Source organism: Chaetura pelagica, unplaced genomic scaffold (assembly GCF_000747805.2).
Source record: "Chaetura pelagica isolate M959 unplaced genomic scaffold, ChaPel_1.0 scaffold356, whole genome shotgun sequence".
Classification (NCBI taxonomy): Eukaryota; Metazoa; Chordata; class Aves; order Apodiformes; family Apodidae; genus Chaetura; species Chaetura pelagica.
The window spans coordinates 8923086-8940423 of NW_009953964.1; the positions used below are offsets into that span (position 1 = coordinate 8923086).

At 40.9% G+C, this 17338-nt stretch overlaps 1 protein-coding gene across 1 annotated transcript in view; it reads right to left on the reverse strand.

The window, feature by feature from the left end:
- The window catches only part of GALNT10 (polypeptide N-acetylgalactosaminyltransferase 10), a 73017-nt gene that overhangs the window by 32397 nt on the left and 23282 nt on the right, over positions 1-17338 (reverse strand). The window contains exons 2-4 of the mRNA XM_010002126.1: positions 5174-5276; positions 4185-4323; positions 1-111 (exon numbers count right to left, since the gene is read on the reverse strand). The exon at positions 1-111 is cut by the window's left edge and continues 8 nt beyond it. Of these exons, the coding sequence (XP_010000428.1) occupies positions 1-111; positions 4185-4323; positions 5174-5276 (353 nt within the window). The remainder of the gene's footprint in view (positions 112-4184; positions 4324-5173; positions 5277-17338) is intronic.

Consider the following 17338-nt stretch of genomic DNA (forward strand, 5'->3'; position numbering starts at 1 on the left):
CGGTTCAGGACACTGTGCACTGTTCGGAGGAGCGAGGACCATCCCTCGTTGTGGAAGGGTATTATCACACTGGTGTTGGGAAGCTTCTCCAGGTACAGCTTATTCTTGCAGCTAGACACAGGTAGAGTAAGGTTAAAAGGTGGTGCCAAAAAACACCAGCACTTCCATATTGATTACCATCAAGTGACTGAGTTCGTCCTTTACTCCTCAAATTGATGCGAATTTCCTGAAAAAAACACATTGATCAGGCCAGTGTTGGCCATACCTAGTCTACCTGGCCGAAAAAAAAAATTCCAGGTGAACTGTTAATGGCCAGGAAGCAGCTCTTAACAACATCAAGTCAGACGGATCTATTAGGTGCTGAAGCTGCTTTTAAAGGAAACTACAGCTATAATTTAGGATACAGAATTATCAGAAATACTTGTTTTTCCCTATCATTACAGCTAAAACACCACAAGAAGGAACTTCTGCAAAGTTGTTTCAGCAGCTGAATGAGTCCTGTTTTAGGCACTATCAGTACATTGGTTTAGCTTCGTTATTACCAGTTTTCAAAGGAAATAACTCTAATCATATGTATAATTATAATCCAAAATTTTTATGTGAAATGTGCAGGAATTAAGGATTTTGTGGGATGGCTCCTTCCCTAAACAGTCCCAGAAGTTCAATATTTTGTGAATGATGGATGGAAGAAACAAAAAAATTGCATGCTAAGAACTGTTCCATAAACTCACCTCCCTCAGTAACAGATCAACCTCCAATCTCTACTGAAGGCTTCCTTTGTCATGCTGGACAAATTATTAAAATAGTTTTCCTAAACAATCAATGTTGTCTTTTCCATTTTTCAGCTGATCTAGTTTGACACCTGGGATCAGTTCTGCAGACAGAAATGACAGAGCTGGGCTTTGAACACAAAGCAATGCAGAACTCTGATAGGGCTGGAAAAGTCAGCCCAGTATGGAGCCCTTGACTTTGGGGGCATTTTCCCACAGCATTCATCTTCTCAGTTTTGAAACAGGAGTAATGCTTCCTTGCCCAGTGGGAGCTTTCAAGATAGCTTCATGAATAAAATTCAAGCTGCAGCAGTAGGTGCAGTATTTATTTTCCTGCAGTTATGGCCCTAACAGTGGAGTTTGAACCTTGTTAAACAGGTAAGATCTAAGGCTGCATCATGAATAATTGCAGTTAGAAAATACCCAGCAGCTGTTCAACAGGGCACAAAATCCTATTTCATTCCCAGAACTCCATGTGTCCAGTGCAAACAGACAGAGGTGCCTATGTCAATAGAGATTTTTAGAATATATTACTGATGTTGCCAGCAGGGTAGGCTGCCCTCTTTCCACCAGCAGGGGAGAGAGGTTATGTTCTGCTCTCTGCCCTGCCACAACACTGGACCTCTTGCACTGCACCCCTTGCCTGCAACAGAGCTGCTTTGCAGAATTCCTCCTCCCAGGCACCTGGGAGGCTTTCACTACATGCACAATGCAGTGGATGCAGACAGCTAATTCCCTCCCTGCTCCCCGGAAGGGTACATGAGAACAAAAGCAGCTCTGGCAGTTGTAGCTTTTTCCTGGTACCTTTCCCAGGGAATGGAGAAGGATGCACCTACATTATACAAGCTCAATAAATGTGAGATTACAGGAAGTGACTGTGGGGCCTGTATGAAAGGACAGTAGCTTATTCTGGCTCTAATGAATTGTCTTGGGGTCCTGCCAAGAGCTTGCAGGCTATCACTGCAATGCACAGATGCAAGATGCAAAATAGAGCTGCATGGACTGCTTTCATCAGCCCTTGGCATCGCAATCTTAGCCTTCTTCCAAGACAGCTACTCACTATAATTCTGTTCCAATATGAAACAAGAGCCTCCAAATCTCTTCTCACTCTTCTTAAGCTGGAATTCTCATTTTCTGATGGCAAACTTTAGCTATTAAGTTTAACTATCAAGCATAGAGAGAAATTGTCTCCCTCCAGCTACCGCATCTACAATTGCTTTACAAGACCTGCAAAATTAGTATTTAATATTAAAAAAAAAGCCAGAGGCACTTAAAGGAAAAGTTTGTAGGGGAAAACATGACTGTTGAAACAATCAATTGCATGCATGTGCCACCTAGATTCAGTACACACTGTCCCCTAGCCCTTCAATTCCGACAATCAACAGAAAGCAGAGGTGACACACTAAATACATGAAAGTACATAAAAGTCCACAGAAACCATCTCAGAGGTGAGTCAACCTATCAGATGCTTTTTTGACCCTCCCCACCCACTCCAACTGCTGGGGAGAATCCCAACTGTGGCCCCAAAGCTCAGGACAGATACTGCATCTTCCCCAGTCTACCTTCCTTCTCCTTACACTCCCCACTGTCTGTGGGCACATGTCCAGCCAACAAAATCTCTCATCTCTCACTGTATGCAAAAGGTATAGTCAAGTCCTGTAAAACACAGCTTCTCTTCTTTCTAGAATGCTTCTTACGGACTTTGTTTAAGCTGAACTTTGCTCTAAATTGCCCTCATTGAGCTCCCAAGTAACACAAACCATACCATTTCAAGCATATGTATTTTAATGGGCCCAGGAAATGCACAACAGACCCTTTCAGTTGTCAGTTCTTCTAATGCAAATCTCCATTATATGTAGCCCCACTCCCTGCCCAGCTAATCCCAGCATCCATTATATATACATGCTGTTTATCCCGTCCTTGAGACCTCCACAATTGTAACTCACTACAGTAGGGGGAAGGATGTGTCAAGCAACAGGCAAACCAGCTGCAGCAGTATCATTAATCACAGCTAAAGTTGTTGGTGACCCAGACATCTCACTTATTAATTTTAACAGGGGACTGGGTTTAGAAGTTTCATATTTTAAAAAGGTTTAAACGGTAGAATAAGCAACCAGGAGTCAGTAGCTCTGGGAAACAAGGGAGAATGTGAGGTAATATATTAAACCCTCAGATGAGGAAATACTGGCATTGTCTGAAGTTTAAATTCTCAGAGCCCGTGACAGCTCCTGCAAATGGAAGCCAGGTATAATTTAGGTTAGCAAACTCAAACAGTATTTCCTAAAACTCGAGTATGGGCTGATCAACAAGCATCTTCAGTTACCTGATTTATCTCTACTTTTAAACATTTCAGTTGCATGCCTAAAATATTTATGGAGCTACCACTACTCTGGTTTATGAGCACATATTGAGAAAGGGTGTCATGCCAGTGTATTTGATTAGTTTGCTGTGACAGTTGAAGAGGTAATCTCTCAAATATGCAGTTAAGAAATTATAAAGCCTGACTTCTGGAAATGTAATGAGTGAAGTAGATGCTGAATTCAGAATCACCAAATTGTGATAAAAATGGCTTTACACAAAACAAATTGTCTTACAATGCTTTCAGATTCAGAACTGCACAAACAGTATTTAAAAACATCTCAGCTTTGTACAAAGTAGGGTTAAGTCCTAACTGAAGCATTTTTGCTAAAGAAAAACTCCTCCTGGCTTGCACAAAATCTAGTCTGACACCACCCTAAAGGATAATACCAAAAAACAGATGAGCTCAGAAACCAGCCTTCAGCTGAAACTAATTTCTACTGGTAAACCCTGAAGTTTTTATGAGGAAGATGTCAATTTCTGATAAAACTCTTCATTTACAGTTTAGTGGAGCTACTCAAACCTTGTTCTGCTCCTGAACACTTCATGGTCATTCCATGGTCAATAGAAGAACTGGACAAAGCACTCAAGTGACAAAGTCATCACCTGATGACACTTAGGGCATTTGTCAACTGAGTCAGATATTTACATCAGTTTCCACTCCAGAAATAAATACCTCCATCTCATTAGTTGCTAAAAGCGCTTGGCTATGTCAGGAGGCTCAGGAACTGACCTGTGACACTGCAAGAGATGGAAGAAGCAGACACCTTTAGGTTAAATGTAAGATCTCTTCTGCACAGGGTTGCACATGTTCGGTAATTTTAGGCCTTCTGAAATCAAAAAGGGATTTTTTTTCCCTCCAGTTGGCCTCCTGTACTTTCCACTGCAATTACTACACACTGTCCTTCATTAAGGAGACAACAGGACTCAGCTGTGAAAGGATTGTGTTTGATGAACAAAGGCACAAGAGTTCATAATAAAAAAGCACACTCCTGCAGACGTGGTAATTGAGGGCTTGTAAACATTAATTTGTAGAAAAGGAAACTACATACTCACTTTGGATGTCTGATATCTGGAAGGGAACGATTCAGAGAAATTTTATCACTCACGAAGATATTAAAGCCATTTTCTCTGTACGCCTGGTCCACTCGCTCTGCATCAGTCATTGGGTAAGGTTTTCCCTGCTCTCCATTTCCTATGGAAAGTAAACATGCATCATTACTACTAATTGGATTGACTGGCCAGAAACTACTTCATATATCAAAAGGAGAGCAGTCATCTTACAGCCTTTTGAAAATTCCTTCATTAGTTTTGCGCTCTATGTCCTGTTTAGCACTGGGTCAACCATGTCAGCCTAACAATTTATATATTTGATAAGCAGTTTTGCTACAAGCCACTCAGTTGTGCAAATCATAGAAGTTAAGAGTTTTCCTCCCAACATCAGAACCAGATGTAGAGGCTGTGGCAACACTTGGGAGCATCTACAGAATGCTTTTTGTTTCACTGCAGGAAGAATACATATGGTCTGAATATCTCATCTCTGTTGTTTTTTTTCAGCACAGATGGAGATGTATATTTAACAACCTGAGCTCTTGCACAGAGGAAAAAGAGCCCTTGCAGACACACCAGTATCAAACTGAGAAGTTTAAAATTAGTTCTTTTATACAATTCAAGATAAAACCCAGAACTATGGAATAAAATTTGCATGAGTGTTATAATCTAGAACATTTTTCTTATCCCTCTTCTTCCCTTCTGGGTCTCCCATTTTTGAGAAAGGCATAGGCACATCTTTCAGTAAGCTCTTTTAAGTTCAATACTGAACCTATCCTAAAAATACCAAGATGTTACCAATGTATTTTCATCTCAACATTATTGTGGAGTGGGGAAAAAGGCTTTAACTGAGTTTAGCACACAATAACTTGCATCATGTTAAGAACATCATTTTGTCCCTGAAACTGAACATGCTGTTCTGCACTCAGCCTACCAAAGAAAATCAAACTAAATTAAAATATTTATTAAAACATTTTAATAGCAATCTTACATACCTACACGCTCAGAGTCTCTCCTTATAGCTTCTTTGTTATGCCAGTCCTTTTTCCTTTGTCCATCACCAAAGTAAGGGTCTTTCTTTTGCCTCACATATGATGCCTTTTAAACAAAAGATTGGATATATTAAATACACAGCATGTGGAGTCCTTCCTTAATAGCCTGTCCTCTAAGAGGAGATTAAACATATTCCTTAAGGTAAGACCATCACAAGCAACTAACTACTTTTTATCCTGAAAGGGGTTAGGGAGGATGCAAGTTTTGCATGCCTCAGAACAGTACTTTATCTATAGCTGTTAAGGGATTTTTCTCCTTGGGGCACCATCATGTATGCAGACCAGTGTTCTTAATCAGAGAATCTATTAAAAACTCCCATTTTCATTTTGAAAACATCCAATACATCTTACATCCTATTTAATTAACAATAGAGTTGTAATAGCAGACCTATTGTGGGATCATTATAATGAGAACACTACTATACCTGAATAAAATCAAAATAAGATTTTAAAGGTCATTTATTAGGACTCTTGCTACTCAACTTAAAAGCAAATTTTACACAAGGCAGGAGTCTGCACTGAACCCAATTAGAGCTCCTCTTTTCATGATGTTGTTCCTGAAATTCAAAAGCAATAGGTGCTTTGGGAACAAGCTAGCAAATGAAAGATGGGATGAATTCAGGATCAAAGAGACTTGGGCATGTGGAAAAAAAAACATGATACATCTCATACACTGATATCCCCAAAATACAAGGGAAATTTATATCATACATGTAAGTAGATTTTAGGGTGAAGAAGAAAACCTCTTTGAGAATGAGTTTTCCATTTTGTTGTAATATGCTAGTAGAGTATAAACACAAGTAATTTGTGGCATCATTACTGCAGAAGTAGTTACATAAGGAACTTGTGCGTTTTCCCTTTTCATTCCTCATGACTTGCCAAGAAAACTCCACAGGCTAGAATTTCCTAGAAAGAACAGTCAGCTTTCCTACTTGGAGAGTTTAAAGTATCATTAATGGGTCAATCAAACCAAACAACCACCAAAAGCAATGGTTGGCATAGTAACCTTGGAGGGTTATTAGGCATCTTTGATATCTGGGACACAGATATCATTTGCCTAACTACTTAAATTACAAACGGTTCATTTTCATGCCTACATTTGCTTTGGGAAAATAGAACATTTGGACATTTTACTTGTTGTTCCAAGGCACTAGACTTCAGCCTGATGCAGCTCCCCTCACTGCCATCTGACAGATGAGCTCTGGTGAACCTTGCTGTGAAGGTTTTGCAGATTATCCCCATCACATCACCCCTCAAAAGCAGGAAGGGAGCCCTGTGTGTGAGCTTACAAACCCACCAGTGAGGACAGTTTCAGCTGAGGTGTCAAAAAGAACTAGGGCAGCTGAGCATAGATACATCCTCTGCTTCATCTGCACTGTTATGGGTGGTAACCCTTAGCAAAGGAACTGCATGGAAACCTTGAGTTGTAATGGTTGTATTACCATGCCAAAGGGTAACAAACCAGTCTCAAAGGAATAGAGCTCAACCTGATTAACATCTGGCCTGTGAACTATTAGAATATTTTTCTTTTTTTCCACATAAGAAATTTTAAATCACTTTAGATCCTTTCAATCACAGATCATAAAATAATTTGCACTCAGCTTCTTGACATTTTGCAGATGGTAACATACCTGGCAGAAGTCAAGTTTCACCCATGAAAGCAGTCACTGACTCCCAGATTTCAATTAACTAACTAATCAAAACTCAGAGCATTTACCTTTCAGCAATTTAATTTTATTTTCATTGAAGGAGAAAGCTGATGGACATTCAGGATAGACAAGAAGTCAGTCACACAACTAGTTCATGATGTGAACAAGTATTAAGGAACTTCCACTTGTGCCACCTCAAGTTAACAAGGGTATTCTCTGAAAAATACTTATGATGCAGGAAGATGGAGGGAAAGGAGCTCTCAGGGCAGCATGGAAGAGCAGTACTACACTACAGAATACAACAAACAATGGTGAAAACCAGACAACTGCCAGAAAAGGCTGGTTACCCTAAATAACTCTCAGAGTACAGCACCATTCTGTGTTATTTTTTGCTGCTGTTTTGCAAGACCCGTACTTTGCCAGGCCTGCTCACTGGCCAGTTTCCGCTTCAGGATACTCCCTTGCCAGGAAAAGTCCTGGAAAGTTCCCACAGACCTGAACACCTTCTTGCCAGGAGAGTTTTGCCAACTTTCTGAGCACTAGACTTGTGCACAAGTGTCATACTGGGCACAGAAACAACTGGCAACTCTGAAACTTCAGTATTTTAAGTCTCTTTTGTCTCTTGTTTATAGCACTCTGGACTGTATGAGCACAGCAGAAGACTTGTTTACAGTATCAGTATCCCTTTTGCCATTTGCTTCTATTCAACACTTGTAAACCCCTTACCAGCAGTTACTCTAGAATCCCCACCCACCACTGAGAAGGAGAACATTGTAAGAGTGTCTAGGAACTAGATCTGAAAGGAGAAATAGACAGTGTGACCCTGGGCCTCCCAACACCCACTCTGCACATGATAACCCAGCACCCTATGCCAAGTCCCTAGAGAGTGACCAGGAGAAGTCAGGCACCCTGGAGACAGAGGGGAAAAAAAAAAAAGACACCAGCAAAAAGACATCAAGCTGCGTAACAGGGCACTGGTAAGAGTGATTTATATCCCACCTCTTCTTGAGACTCATGCAACATAAACTAGAATTGCAGATGCACCCTCCTTCCCTCTGAACTCTAGCCTGAAAACCTTCCTTGGAAGGTAGCTGTCAGCTGCAGCAGGTACCTGTATGGATTGTTCTCATTTCAACAGATGCTAACAGCACTGATCTTGAGCTGCCCTCCACAACAACTCTCAGGAGATGGGAGACATGTTCAAAGTATATCCCAAAGGTTTCACACAAGCATCTCCAGCGTCCTCTGGAGGGAAGTCACACTGCTGGGCCATCTCCTGCTATTACAAAGCTGTGCCACCAAAGCAGCAAACACTCAGGTTAAGCAGCAACCTAAAAGCCATTAAAAAGCACTTCCAACCATCCCTGCTCAGGCTGAGCAGCCCCAGGCTCTGGGCTGGAGACATCCTTTTGTTCCTGCACTTGATATAAGACAAAATGAACAAGGAAGTTGATTCCAGCACAGCTCCAAGCTGTTCTTTAAAGAGGTCAGCATCATACATTTAAATACCCTCAGAGTAAGCAACAACTTGATGCAATTTAAACACTGCAATACCAAGCAAAAGCAGGCAGCAGCATGTCATCCCTCAGTGATGTGAAAAAAAGGAAGAGAATAATTCTGAGACTGCCCTTGTATTACATACAGAGCCCAAATCAGACAGGCAGCAGAGAGTCTAGAAGACAGATGCATTATTTCTCTCAGTCCCAAATAAATTTATACATGAAAACATAGCTGAGCTGGGCTAAGCTGTGTCAAGGCCACACACGTCAAGAGAAAAACCTCAAGTAATATGTAAGCTTGAAATTGAGGAAGAGGGGAAACTGTGGAGACCTGTGCATCAGTTAATCAGAACTTTCCAAACTGCAGTGTTAGACTTAATGGAGTAAGAGTTATCAATCCTTAAGTCCTGAGGAATAGACTCTGCACAGCTCTCAGTCTTGGAGACTTAAAAGGACCAGCTTTTCTTCATGTTAGCATTGGCAAAGTAAAATAAGGACTGTGCAGGGTGACTCATTCTCTGTTCCTCTGCCTGCAGTGCTCCCAATGTTACTCCCCTGTACAGCTAAAGGCGAATGAGATTCACACAAGATAAACACAACATTAATCTCTGTTGAATCGACATACGTCTCTAAGTGGCTTTAAAAATCTTGAAGGCTAGACATAGCTACAGATGCTCATGACAGACATGCTGCATTCTGGAGCTTTTTTAGGCTTGGGCAGAGAAGTTACATTAGTCAATCCAATGCAGAAATGCTCCATTAAATTTAATCCAACTTGAGTAAATGTTAAGGGGTTAGAATATTTCTAGCTGCACCCCTTGCAAGCAAACATAGAAAGTTAACATTGGTTTTACAGGGCTATTCAAACACTGCATCTGAAAAGTCTGCTGTGAGTCACTGACAAGTTCTGTCAACAATGGCTGAACATTAATTCTGAAGTGACTTTCAGTGCTAAAAAATGAGTATCAGTGCCTCTGCTTCAGTGACTTGCCAGTACCCACGACCCACACAGCCCCGAAGGTGCATTCGCAGAGGCTGATTAGCATCGTATTTCTGATCAAAAAAATCACACTTTCAAGACCAACATAATTTTAGCAGACTACTAAAAAAAGTCGATGTGAATGACAAAACATGGCCTCCCCCACCTCGACTGCAACATTTATGCTCAGGCCATCACCATTAGCAGCCTGTGAAGCTGCAGGCAGCAGAACATCCTGGGCAGAGGGAAGATGCGCTCCAGGTCTCTCATTGTGAAAATGGTCAGGTTGCTGACACTGATGTTATTTTGAAAGCGCCTTTTTCTTTTTCCTTTATTTTGTCTCTTTGTAAAAGATGTCTGAGCTCTAGAAATCCAGACAGCACACAGGGACCAGAATGTTGCTTTTTTTAGTGGTTTCCTGAGGGATTCTGCATGGGATTTGACTCAATTATGCAAATTACATAACTTGATGATACCCCTTCAACAGATGCTCTAGACTGTGACATCTCAGCAATCTGCAAAACACAGCAAGTTTCCTAGGACTGAATTTTGCTTTAAGCATTACACAAGAATCTCATTTGCTGGGAGCTGTCTTACCTGTAAAGCTGTATTTCATGTCAATCTTCACCTTTACCCTAGTTTCTCATTAAAGCTAACTGTACAGCAGGAGGGATAACGTTTTTGTCCTAACCCCACCAGCACATCTCCCCCTTATCTGTATTTTTACTGTGGAAGACAGTGGCCCTTGTTTGAACACTGCAGTTAGCAATGCTGCATGGTTAGGGTAAATTGGCATTATGGACCTGGATTTCTGTCCCTATAAAAAGGGTCAGCAAGGCTACAGCCTTCGCAATTGCTGTTTTGCTCTCTCAGCTTTTCATTCTGTAAAAACCTCTTTGTTTTTTATACGGTCAGTTGTAAATAGCAATGAAAAAAGGAGATTTCAAGGCATGGAGGGTTCATTATGATCATCCAAGTCAAGCTACATAAGTGCACAAGCCATTGAATTTTATCCATTAACTTCTACAGCAAGCCCATAAGTCCTATTTCAGCTCAAGCACATTTTCTTTTCCTCAAGTTGTTTACCACTAAGGAGTGATTACCACTCCAGCAATATCTTAAACTAATCTCCTGCCTGTTTCCATCCTTCATTTTATAAAAACTGAAAATGAATTAAAGTAGAAAGGCACGTTAAGCAATACACTGGAAATGGATTTAGACAGATTGCTGTAAATAAGCCCCTTCTGTTGTCTACTATACTGTTACTTTACACACTGCCAAAGCAATTGATCAGCGTTCAAATGCCAAATGCACAAAAATGGAATTTTAATCTTTTGTTTAATCACTATTTAGTGTGCCTGACTGCAGCCAGAATGAAGGGAAGGAGGATGAGGATGTAAGCCAAGAGTTTTCTGTACACAAGGGAAAAAAAAAGATTTGCTGTAGTGCATATGCTAATCATAATGCTGTACAGATCTCAAACCCTCTTCAAACTTTTTTTGTTTATTTTTTTAATCAAAGAGCTATGATCAGACCCTAAAAGTCATCATCTTTGGATACAGTATTAAAAAAGGACATCTGTTCCATCCTAGGTCTCTTCATTTATCCGAGCAGCTCAGCAAGTGTATCTTGCATTTATATCCTACAAGATGCTGAAGATGACAGAACAACCCATAAAAACAAATGCAGCAGAAACAATTCCTCCATTTATTAGGTGGACTCAGTGGAAGACTCAAGAGTATACACAGCAAAACAGAAATAAGAAACATCTATAGACAGCTTCTCTTCAATCTTCCAAAACCCAGAGTACACAAGAGGTCTCAGAAGGCAGGTAAAGTGAGACAAGGCAGGTAAAGTGAGATAAGCCAGGCCTGGTAAAAATCAGTCAATCCTCTCTCTCATTGCACGAAGAAGGTTTTAATGATCATAGACCATCCATGCTAAATATAGGTAGCCCTTTCATAAATAGATATTTAGTCTTACTGCACCATGAAGAAATAAAACTATTTGTTTTGGTTTGTCTGAGATGTACTAGCATATGCTGAACAACAAATTGGTACAACACATATGCAGAGCAAACAGCCTCCATCCTTTGTACTGACACAAAAACTGCTGAGACTTTCAGATGATCTAAATAAAAATAAAAATATCTCCAGCATCAGCTGGAGGCATTCATCCTAGGTCAGGAACCTGAGCAATTGGTCAAAGGTCTTCATTTAATGGAACAGAAGACAGCATACTACTAGAAAAGGCTAAAAAGCCTTGTCTTCTGATCTACCCAAGTGTTTTCAAAAGGTTAATTTCTTGAGCTATTTCAGTCCATCAAAAATTTAAAAGCTACATTAACATAATTCATACCTTCAGCATTTAAGGAACTATTAAAAGGTAACATGGGTCTAAATGGCAGTACATCATGTCGCATGATTAAGCACTTTCAAAGACAAAAAAGCCAAGTATGCCTTTACAGCTGTGCTGTGATTCAGATCGAAGCAACAGGTTCAAACCAGAGCAGAAAGCTTCTTGCACAACGCCAGGGTGCCATTTGGTCAGTCAGCATCCCCTTCACTTCTACCTAAAACACCAGTAACCTTGAAATCCACATTTGGATTTGTGCTCTTCCATAAGAAAGACACATTTTGGGGTCTGGAAATAACCAGCCTGCTTCCTTCAGAAAGGAGAGCCACAAATACTGTAAGCACTCCTGGATCACACCTTAGCCCATAGCATAGGTGGACAAGAACCAGCTGAACAGCTCAGCACATAAACACAAAGCAAAGCCTTTTCTGCAGAACACCCAGGGACACTTGATAGCTGCTTTTAGAGACATTCAAGAAATATGTTTCTTTCTGAATGCCAGGCATGCAGCTTCTTGGTGGACAGGACAGCCTACAGCTTAAATATTACTCAATTTTGGCTGACTCTGTTCTTTTCAATGCAGAAAGCTCTTTGTATCAAGTACTGGAACAGTAGTTTCTTGAACTGAAACTTCCCCCCCTCTTTCAATCCTTTCATTTAACAAGCTTTAACTTCAATTGCTGTAAATCCTTTAGTATAAATAAAATTTGATCTAGCAAAAAGTCCTGCTTCATCAGCCAAATAAAGTCACATCAGGTGAAGACAGCAATGACATCTAGCATAGTCATTGGTGGCTACCCAACACATTACACTTTGTTCTTCAGTTTCCCTTAGAAATAATATTACTGTCTTGCAGTGTTTGCTCTTCGCAATGTATTGTTTGACTAATTCAATCCAGGCCTCCAAATGCACAGTGCCTTTCCCAAGTCAGCACAGAGCACAAACAATGAGCCCTTCCCTGGGTTTCAGCACACAGAACACCTTGTGACAGCACAGCAGTTTCAGTCCCAGTCTTCTCTTTCAGCTGTTAAAAACCCAGCTGGCCTAGTTTTAGACTTCAGAACAGGACTCGCTGCTTTATTTTGCTCACAACAGCTCTCTCATCTTTTCTGTTCACTAAAATGCTTACAGCCCTTCCCAGCCACAGAAATGCTCCATTTCCTCCATAGTAGCATGTCTCAGGCATCTGCTCAAAACTGTGGAATAAGCTCCTGCAGGCAGTCACATTAGAAGATTCCTTGTGTTCCTCCTCAAGTGATAAGCAAATGTCTTTGACCTTGCTTTAACATACAGCAACGCATTATAAAATTCCCCAAACAAGATGTCACTCCCTGGGCTACCCTCCAGCCCAGATGGAGACACAATCCATCACTCACCCTGCCTGAGGTACGACAGCCAGGAGGGGGTTTGACAGTGAATACATTAAGTATGAAGACGTAGACAAGAGTCACCTCTCAACTGTCATTCCGAAGAAGATGAAAGACTTTCCACCCTCTTTTTCTGCCTTGCAGCTTTACATGCTTTCTGGAAACTTTAAACTAGGTGAGCTCTCCCAAGGTAGCCACATGCATGTAGTATTTTATCCTGTGTTCCAGAGCTGGTTCTTGACTATAACTCCTGGCTGAAGCAACTAATATGATAACCATAGAGAATGACACTGTTTTCCACAGCATTCAATGCTATCTGAAACTGTCTTCAATACAAACAGCTTTATATTCACAGAAAGAAGAGTGAACAAGCTGGAGATTAGTTTGAGGAATGGACATTGGAAGCAGAACTCTCCAGATGTCTACGTATATCCATGCTCCATTTAACAGGAGCAAACAGAACACAAGCTGTGGTGGTTTCCTACAAGGACGTACTTTGGAGCTCCATTTGCAAAATTTGATTTACCACTTAGCAGATCGTGCTGCATATGCAGAAACACCTGAGTAATCTGCATTGAGTTAATAAAAATGCAGGATTCAAAACCTAGTAATTCCAACATTTCCATGAATTCCCTGCACTCGAGCTATAAACTCTTGATTAAATTACAGGAATGTTAAGCTGACCAAGGATTGCTGAGCTGAAAACAACTTCCTAATATTTTGACCACAAGCAGAGAACTACACCATATATCATACTAGCAGAAATCTCGTTAAAGGTACTCCACAACAAATATCCCATATATCCTCAACACAGGAATACTACACTCAAGTGTCCATAGTACTCAGCCAACCAATTTCAACTAAACCTGGTGCTGCACAGAGGTAGACCTGGCAAACGTGACTGAAAATTTGACTTTGCTCGTTTTACAAAAACAATTACAGCACCTGTAACAATTTGAATAGTGAAAGAACTATGACAATTTGTGCCTTTCATAAAAGGGAGTCTACCTGGACGGGCACTGGGTCCTTGGGAAACCCTGGTATAATAAAGGAGATGGCTGCTAATAGTCCAACAATCTTTGAAGCAAGAACAAGAAAAAACCTACCTGCTGCAGACCTAAAGAAAAAATATTTAATATTTTCCATAAGACTGACAAATCAAGAGAAAACCACTCTGTTTTGGGACTTTCCAATGTGCAAACTATACTACCAGGATGCCTTGCACATTGTGACAGAGAAAGGCATAAGACAAAAGACTGCATTATACCATGTTTTCTGAGGCAGGATGAGCAAGGCAGTTTGAAAGTTTGTCAACAGTTACAGTTCATAATAACAAGCGGAAGTGATCTGACATTTGCCTAGAAAACCAGGCAGAGAACCATTAGGTATTCATAAGCAGAGCTGGAGAAGACTTTGGAACAGCTGACAGGGTAGATAAGACATTTACCCTTCTTCACAGAAATTGGGCTGATGCCAAACATTTTCAAGCAAAACTCAAAAGGTACATTACATGAGTTTGATGTCCTGGTGAGGGGCAAAGAGTTGTCAGTGTGTGGAGTACACTGGCTTCAGAAAGGTTAATACCAAAATTCTGAAATGCTTCAGAAAGGATAAAAAAACAACATTTACTGCTCCTGAAAACTACATACAATCTATACAAAAGCTACATGATGGATAGGACTCAAAAGCTGGAATAGGAACCATAATTCCCATTTACCTGTGTGCCAGGTACTGAGATTGTGTTTTATGTCAGCCGAGTGCTTCCCACTGCAAGCTGCATATCAGGCTTAAAAATTGCTTTTTCCCCTAGTGAATTTTGAAAGATACTGGAAAAATGTCTGTGTTTTGGCTTTCTTCTTGAGCCCCTAAAACTACATACAATCTATACAAAAGCTACATGATGGATAGGACTCAAAAGCTGGAATAGGAACCATAATTCCCATTTACCTGTGTGCCAGGTACTGAGATTGTGTTTTATGTCAGCCGAGTGCTTCCCACTGCAAGCTGCATATCAGGCTTAAAAATTGCTTTTTCCCCTAGTGAATTTTGAAAGATACTGGAAAAATGTCTGTGTTTTGGCTTTCTTCTTGAGCCCCTACCCATCCTTAGCAGTTACACACAAAAATACAGAAATGTCTTACCAGAAATTTCAAAGAAGGCATAATCTGACCAAAGACAACATTATCTGCTGCAAAATCAGTCCCAAAACCAAAGAATGTAAAATTATTTATCAGTGGCAATAACCTGCTAGTCCAGGAAATCATCTCCACACATGCTGTGCCAGCTTGTCTTGCTCAGCAGATCACACTGTGGTTTAATAATAAACTATCTCTGGAAATGTGGCTGGGTGACACAGGAACCCCCTTCCCTGCTGAATAAAGATTCAGGCTGAAAGGATTCTAGGGAGAATTTAAGAGATAGAGACTTACAGGTACTTTCCCCCCACTTACCTTCTGCTTCCAGGAACACCACCAAACTAGCCCAGTAATTAAACAACAATTGAACAAAGTAGCTCCTGCTAATTCCAAACAAGCAAAGAGACTCACAAGCATGTTTCTTTTTCCACACTCTTCACGTCGTACTTTCAGTGCTGACACTGCTTGCATGCCTTCCAGTCACTGGGCAACCAACAGTACCCATAACAATTATCTCAACAGCTTTGGTTCAGGAAAAAAATTAAAATTACTGTTTTCAATTAAACATGTATTATTACTTCAGGTGGTGTTTTGAAGGAGCCTACCTTCTGCTTTGCTTCCTAGTTTACACTATTAGCAGTCTCAGAAGAGCTTTTTGTTACCAGCAATACCACATTTTTCTGGTTTTCAGCAACAGAATACAACTATTTGCCTTTTAGCTATTTTAAGGATTTTAAAGTAAATTCTCAATCAAATTCCTGGCAGCCTTGATGCTTCTTGATAGTGTTACATTAAACCAAAAGCGTCAGCACTAAAAAGCAACATTTAACACATCTCCCCTTCCTGAGAAGTTATTTAACTGCTATTCAGACAACTAGTACATTGCATCCAGCAATAGCAAGTGCACAGATCAATGCCAGGATTAATCACACTCTTTTCAGAATCTACCTTAAATTTCCCCATATTTACAGTGTCATTTCATTTGATATAGTTGTGCTTCGTTTGCACCTTCAGATTCTCCTTGTATATAAGGCAGGACATAGAATTACTGCCCATGATGGTGAGGAGTCCTGCTGCCCACCACAGTGCAGAGAAGATGGGCAATAGCTATAGAGACCCTTGTGCCATTACTGGGTTCCTGTAAGCAGCTCATCTTATCAGGAAGCACAAGCTGCTCCTTGAGACCAGGCACAAACTGCATTATTCTACCATAAAAAAGCTGAACACAAAAATCCTAACTTCAGTCTTCAGTCTCTTCTAGGAAACCAAGCCACCACTGAGGGGTTGCAAAGATGACTTGCAGAACATGCACATCACACAATCAAGGACTAAAGCCCCATCATGAACCATATGGGGAAGGTTACCCCATGGGAAGTTCTGGGCATCCTAAAAATACGTTGTGTTTATAACAACTGATAGACATTTCTCACTAGTTAAAAGCTGAAGTGCCAAGTACTTGTCCCCAGCAAGAGAGTGTCTATCACCCTTTCATCACCCCCCCCAGACAAGAAAAGCATTGGCAGAACTCCCTGCAATACTTGTGTGCACCGTATGTTCCATCTGATCACACTTCCCAGGTTTAATCCTTCTCTCCTAAGCAAGCTGCTCCAGACTCCTGTCTCTACCCCTTTTGAATACAGTGTGAAGCTGCAAACATCACACAGCTTTATGGCATCCCAAGGCTTTTTTTTGTCCTCCACCCTGGGCAGAGATGAGGCTGACCCATGGCCAGGAAAAGATCACATTCTCTATGCTGAAATGCTGATTCTACAAGCCAGATGCTGGGTAGGTAATTTGGTCCCTCCTAGAGATGCCCTCTAATAGTGACTGCCTCTTGACATGGGCAGCTGCAGGTTGTCATATGGCAAGAAACTACCTGGTTGCCTATAGTGCCAGTGTGACAAGAGGACACACTAAGGCTGGTGAGGGCACAATAGGGGGAAAAACCAGAAACTGGTAAAATAAATTGGTTGGGTCTGGGAAGAAGCTGGTTGACAGTCGCAGAGCCATTTTCTCTGAGTGCCTGTGGAAGATGGATGAGATTTCCAGTAACTGAAATACAACAAACACTTCTGGGGAACTGAGGAAAAGTAGAGCTGTAGATGCAGATACCAGAACACTGCA